Consider the following 7483-nt stretch of genomic DNA (forward strand, 5'->3'; position numbering starts at 1 on the left):
TCATGTTCGAATCACCATGTAGATGTTTTTATAAAACTTTTTTATGAATTTTTTTAGGCTTAAAAACTCTTCTAATTTTTAGTTAAAGATCCAATTTAACAAACTTTATGATAATACAACTCCCCCCATTTTGTTTTTCATTAAAAAGAAACGTTACAAGAAGTGGAATGTCACTTTTTCACTATATCCTTCCTTAAATCCGAATTTCATCTTATTTTCTCGCAAAAAAATATATTTTATGTTAATTTAAGCAAGGGAATAACAATGGTGAGAAGAAGAAAGACTTTTTACACATTTGTTCTTTGATATCCAAGAAAATTCAAAGTAGGTTGAGGTGCACGTGTTATTTCGTTTTCAAATTTGATTTTTCGTTAAAAGTTGAATGAAATGGTACCTCCGGGTACGGTGCTTCGGCATTATTATAGTTTGAATGATCATTCTCCGGCTCTACGTGTTATGATAATGCTATAGATATTAGATTTGCCAGAAATCTATCTACATGCGACAGTATGAATCCATGGTTCGAATTTTCTAATTTGATTACGAAATGCACCGATGATATCTATTGAATTTCAAACTCATGGGTTAAATCCCTTCTTACAGGTTGATTTTGTTCTTTTGTTGGGGGCACGGATGATGGTGGTTGAAGATGCAATTTGACATGGAAAGTCTATGAATTAATAACTTTAAATTGATTATGAAATATTTGTGTTTCCTATTAATTACTTTTCTATGGACATCGTATATGAAACTATTTCTACGAATATTTTTTATGAATATGTTATGTTTAAAAATATATATATGTGATCTAGAATTTACTTACGAAACAACGTTTTAAAAAAAAAATGTCAACGAGTTAATGTTACTGTTTTCTTAGAATTTTCAGTTTCTGCTCATATTTTAAAAATTCATAACTAATTTGTTACTTCGAATTTTTGAACAAAGCTAATGGTGTTTGATAGCCTCATAAGTTAGCTACTGAATAAATTTAGAATCATGTCAATCCGATGTCGGTAAAATTTTATATATCACTTTAAGTAAACATAGTGTTGCTGTTTTCTGAAAATCTCAGTTTTTGTCATTGAACTTAAAAATTCGTAACTCAATCCTTGGGATTTTTGGACAAAACTAGTGGGATTTAATAGCCTCATGGATTAGCTGCTGAATAAACTCAAAATCATGTCAATCCAATATCTATGAAATTTCATATGCCACCTTAAATATGCTGCGTTGGGTTACTTCCCAAATCGAGTCTCTACAAGGTTTTGAAAAATATTTTAACATCTCATATGTCACCGAAAAAAGCTAAATTTTGGATATGTGATATTATGAGAAGTTCCCTACTTTTTCTTAAAGTTTTGTGAAATTTCGACCTAGATTACTATGTAAACGAGTTTACTCTAAAACTTACTGCACAAAAAAAAAAAGGGAAGTCAAACAACAACATTTATTTTCAAATTCTTGCCTAGAATTTCACGTAACAAAATGTATTTATGCATGGATCTCACCTGAAGACATTATGAATTATTTTCTTTTGTGTTGAGTTATGTAGTCATTTTAAAAAAAATATTCTTAAACTAAATCTTTATAATTTTCTCTAAAAGTTTAGCTATTTTTTATGTTTACGGCTAAAAGTACAATTAATTTAGTGACGTTTCGGTTCTTGTGGGTCGGGGCGTTACAGCGTGGTATCAGAGTATGATTTTAGTCGATTCTGTAGACTTAGCATATTTTTTTATAAAAAAAATAATTAAAAGATGAGAAAGCGAAACATTTAAGGCATTTCATGGTATCTTGCATCCATCAATTGACCTCATCTGACGAACTGAATGTATGGAATAAAATATTATGTTCCACTTTATTTTTCGAGCATGATTTATAAATCATTTAAGCTTGAATCAATGAAAATGCTAATGATATTTAGGTTCAAATATGTTATGTAAGTTATATTTTGTTTATATATAAATGAAGAAATGATGATTAGCTATTTTATTGAAACCCCAAAAGCATAATGTATAAGTTGATATCACTAACAGAGATAATACATAATTGGACACTTATGTGACAGACATGGTTAGAATTTATGAAACCGCTAGAAAGGCCACAGGTTGTAGAATAGCGTTGGACCGTAGGTCTATCATTCAATCCTATGAGAACTACGTGACTGACCCATTTTGTCCACTTGTTGAACACATACATGACATTTACGAGAGATGTATGGCGGCGGTAGATGTAGGATAGGAGATTACGCATATCGAGACTGTAAATAACCTCATACACTCACTTCCACCTCAATGGGGAAACATGAGAGTCATGGTTAGGGATGAGATGCTAGAAGGTAACCCTTCAGAGCACCCAAATGCAATTGAATTTGGTATATATTGTCAGATCATTCTGGACAGGTGGAGTGAGAGCTTAGAACCTCAACCGTAGATAGTAATTGAGCCCGAGCCCGAGCCAGAACCTCAGTTTGAATCGGACCCAGAGGAGGATCCCGAATGGGAGCATGAGGAAGACTTTGGGTTGGAATTAGAGAATGAACATGAGCCTGAGCCACAGGTTGAGATGGACCTAGAGTCGAGGCCTGAGACAGAAGACTCCTTCGAAGATGAAGCTCCACCAAAGAAGATTCGTAAGATTCATAGGGATTAGAATTTAGATTCCTTTTCCTTGTGTTATCTTTTCCTTAATGTTATGGAAGTAAAGGTCGTCGAACTATTGTATATCCTGATTTCAAGGAGTACTTTTAATAATACAAAAAAATAAAAATCAATTCTGGTTCGAGCTGAAAATATTTCCCTATTTTAATCCTGGTTTTGGAAAAAGAAGTTAATGTGAGATATTATATCTTATTTCTAGGGAATGTCTCGTGCAAACCAGAACAATTTGATAAGGGATCTTCTACAAGCAGTTCGAGATCTTGGCAGGCTGAATCAGAACCTAGCTCCACCTACACCGCCAGCTCCAATTACTCTTCCGACTCATGCCTCCGTGGTTGAGTTATTTCGAAGGCATTAGTCCCCTACATTCGATGGAGCATCTGGTCCGTTAGTAGTTGAGGAATGGCTTCGTAAGCTAGAACGAATTTTTCGGCTCATAGACTACACCAACGCCCAAAAGGTTCAGTATGCGGAGTTTATGTTTATTGGTGATGCAAGTTATTGGTGGGATTCAATGTCTCGGACTAGAACCCTGGAGCGGCGTTAACATGGGAACAATTTAAAGAGGAAGTAATGGACAAGTATTTTCCTCAGTCTCTAAGAGATTTCAAGAAAAGTGAATTCTTTCAACTCAAACAGGGTAATATGTCCCTGACTGATTACGAACGAAAGTTCGATCAACTCTCAAGATATGCTCGACACCTGGTTGACACGGAAATTAAGAAGACTAGAAGATTCGAGCAAGGGTTAAATCCAGACCTAAGCATGATCCTAATGTCACATCATTTCACATCATATCGTGAGATGTTGGAATGAGCTCACGCTATTTGGTATTAGAAGGCTAATGCGGAGCAATACCGTCAATTGTACAACCAGCAAGATAGAGGGCATATTGGAAAGAGGAAGTGGAATGGTCAAGACAAAGGAAAGGGCAAATGGCAAAATAAGAAGGCTAACATCGGATCTAGTGCCAACAAGGCCATAGTAGCGACAGTTGCGCCTTGTCTGAAGTGTGGTAAGCCTCATCGTGTTAAATGCTTGTATGGGAAGAATGCCTGTTTTCGGTGCGATAAGCCAGGACATATTGCTAAGGATTGTCCTATGTTCACCCAAAAGAAGGATGATAATAGTGATCAGAACAAAAAAGGAAAAAGCACGAGTCTTTACACTAACTCAGAAGGATGCAGAGGAAAACTCAAACGTAATAACAGGTATTTTACTGATATTCAATACACCTGCTTATGTATTGTTTGATTCGGGAGGTACTCGCTCTTTTGTATCAACGTCTTTCATTACTAAATCTAGTATTACTTGTGAGAAGTCAGAAAGTACACTAGAAGTTAGCGTCCCTTCAGGTAGAACATTAAATACAGTTCAGTTAGCTAGGTCGGTAAAACTTGAAATCGAAGGAAAAACATTAGAAGCTAATTTGTATCTGATAGAGATGAAAGACTTCGATGTGATTTTGGGCATGGATTGGTTGAGATGTAATTATACAACCATTCGTTGTAGAGAGAGGGAAGTGTCTTTTTAGAAACCAGGAGAAGAGCAATTCTCTTTCCTCGGAATAAAGACCAAACCCCATCTCCAACTAGTATCGGCCTTGCAAGCTGAGAAAATGATGAGAAAAGAAATGTGCCAAGGGTTTCTAGTTAACATCTCAGGAGAAAAACAGACGACAATAAAGATTGAGGACGTACCAACGGTACGAGAGTTTATAGATGTGTTTCCAGAAAAACTACCTGGTACTCCACCAGATAGACAGGTGGAGTTCACAATAGATCTGATTCCCAGAGCGGCACCAGTATCTAAAGCTCCATACAGAATAGCTCCAAAGGAACTTCAGGAGTTAAAATTTCAATTACAAGAATTGTTGAATTGTGGCTTTATTCGACCAAGTGTGTCTCCTTGGGAAGCACCAGTATTGTTCGTAAAGAAGAAAGATGGAAGTATGAGGATGGGTATTGACTATCGAGAGTTGAATCGTTTGACCATCAAGAATAAATATCCTCTCCCGAGAATCGAGGATTTATTTGACCAATTGAAAGGGACTAAGGTATTTTTCAAGATCGACTTATGATCTGGATACCATCAGTTGAACGTTAAGGCAAGTGATATACCCAAGACAACTTTTCGAACTTGTTATGGACATTACGAGTTCACAGTTATGCCGTTCGGGTTGACAAATGCTACGACAGTGTTCATGGATTTAATGAATCATGTATTTCATCAGTATTTGGATCAATTTATCATAGTGTTCATTAATGACTCCAAGAGTAAAGATCAACATGAAGAGCATCTTAGAATGGTGTTAGAAACACTACGTAAGGAAAGGTTATACACCAAATTTAAAAAGTGTGAATTTTGGCTTGAACAAGTTGAATTCCTAGGTTACCTAGTTAATGCCCAAAGAATTGAGGTAGATCCAGTAAAAGTGGAAGCAGTAACTAATTGGAATACACCAATTAACGTGGGTGAAATTCAAAGTTTTCTAGGATTGGCTGGGTACTATCGGAGATTTATAAAAGGATTTTCCAAAATAGATGGACCAATGATACAATTGACAAGGAAAGGAGTAAAGTTTCAATGGACAGATAAGTGTGCGCAGAGCTTTCAGGAGCTAAAACGACGATTGATTTCAGCACATGTATTAGCTATACCTGAAGGTTAGGAAGGATTTGTTATATACATTGATGTATCCAAACAAGGTTTAGGATATGTACTGATGCAGCACGGAAAAGTGATTGCCTATGCATCAAGGCAATTGAAGCAACATGAACTGAACTACTCGACACATGATCTAGAACTTGTTGTAGTAGTGCATGCTTTAAAGATATGGAGCTATTACTTATATGGAGGGAAGTGCGAAATTTACACTGATCATAAAAGTCTCAAATATTTCGTCACACAGAAGGAATTGAATATGAGATAGACACGATGGTTGGAACTTGTAAATGATTATGATTGTACTATCCATTACCATCCGGATAAGGCTAATGTTGTTGTCGATACGCTAAGTAGAAAGTCAGTGGGACGATTGGCGTCATTACCTACTACTCAGTTGGAGTTGATCAAAGACTTGGAGAATTTAGGAATCAAAATGGTTGCCACACCAGAGCAAGTCACCACCCGTTTAGTAACTTTGGTGGTTCAATCTACTCTCAGAGATCGGATCATTGAGGCACAAGGTAAGGACCCATTCTTGCAAAAGATCAAGAACGAGATTGGTACTGATAAGAGAAAGGACTTTAGAATAGCTTCGGATAGGGCTTTGATGTTTAATGAAGGATTTGTGTACCTAAGGATGAAGTTTTGAGGAAGGAGATATTGGAGGAGGCTCATATCACTCCATACACTGCACATCCTTGCTGTACGAAAATGTATCGAGACCTTCGAGATACATTTTGGTGGAGGAATATGAAAAGAAGTATAGGTCTATTTGTGGCAAAATGCATTGTTGTCGACAAGTTAAAGCAGAACATCAAAGACCGACAGGGTTGTTAAATTCATTGGACATACCAGAATGGAAGTGGGAGAATATCGCAATGGACTTTGTGGTAGGATTTTCGAGATCGGCAGGACGGCACAATGATATATGGGTAATAGTGGACTGTCTAACGAAGTCCGCTTATTTTCTTCCAGTGAAAATGACATTCAGTCTAGATCAGTTGGCAAAGTTTTACATTAAAGAGATCATAAGATTGCATGGTACCCCCATATCCATTGTGTCTGACAGAGATCGGAGATTTACATCTAAGTTTTGGAAGAGCTTGCAAGTGGCTATGGGAACGAACTTGAATTTCAGTACGACATATCACCCTCAATCCGATGGTCAATCTAAAAGAACCATTCGGACTTTGGAAGATATGTTAAGAGCCTATGTTTTGGATCTAGGAGGCAATTGAGAATCGTATTTACCTTTGGTGGAATTTGCATATAATAACAGTTTCCAAGCAACTATTGAAATGGCACCGTATGAAGTTCTCTATGGTAGAATATGTAAATCATCTGTTCATTGGAATGAAGTCGGAGAAAAGAGAGTTTTGGGACCAGAGATCATTGAAAGGACAGTCGAAGCCATTGATAAGATCCACACTAGGATAAAGGCAGCGCAAGACAGATAAAAGAGCTATGCAGATATCAGACGAAAGGACTTGGAGTTTCAAGTTGGAGATAAAGTCTTTTTAAAAGTGGCACCAATAGAGTGCGTACTTAGGTTTGGCAAGAAAGGCAAGCTACGACCTCGTTATATCGGACCTTTTGAAATACTTGATAGGGTCGAAAGTGTGGTTTATCGATTAGCTTTGCCGCCCGAACTATCAGCAGTTCACAAGGTATTTCACATATCGATGATCAAGAAGTATATGCATGATCCTGATCACGTGGTCAATTATCAATTCCTAGATGTACGTAAAGGTTTTTCTTATGAGGAATTACCGATTAGAATACTGGATCGAAGGGTACATAAATTACGGAACACGGAGATTCAACTGGTCAAGGTGCAATGGAATAATCATGGAGTCGAAGAAGTTACTTGGGAAGAAGAAGAAGTTAAAGACAAAAATCCGACACTCTTTGCCAATGCATAAGGTAAATTTTGAGGACGAAATTTTGTTTAAGGTGTAAGGGATGTAGAAGCCCAAGAAATAAAATGAAATTAGGCTATATGTTGTGATGATCTAGCACCACGAGCTTATCTCATTTAAGAAACGAGTTGTGGAAGCTCAAACCATTTAAGACTTTGAAAGCCCAAGCCATAAATTAATTAAAAGTCCAACAATTTAAGAGATTATGTTTAAGTAAATTTGATTACAAAAATTTAA

General features: G+C 36.6%; 1 protein-coding gene across 1 annotated transcript; it reads left to right on the forward strand.

Moving 5' to 3' along the window:
• Window positions 1-6791: 6791 nt before the first annotated feature.
• LOC111400264 lies at window positions 6792-7249 on the forward strand. Its single transcript, XM_023027684.1, has 2 exons — window positions 6792-6838; window positions 6937-7249. Exons 1-2 carry the CDS (start codon window positions 6792-6794, stop codon window positions 7247-7249), a joined length of 360 nt encoding a protein of 119 aa, XP_022883452.1.
• The last annotated feature ends 234 nt before the right edge of the window (window positions 7250-7483 follow it).

The sequence above is a fragment of the Olea europaea genome, chromosome 10, assembly GCF_002742605.1.
Source record: "Olea europaea var. sylvestris chromosome 10, O_europaea_v1, whole genome shotgun sequence".
In the NCBI taxonomy this organism is placed as follows: domain Eukaryota; kingdom Viridiplantae; phylum Streptophyta; class Magnoliopsida; order Lamiales; family Oleaceae; genus Olea; species Olea europaea.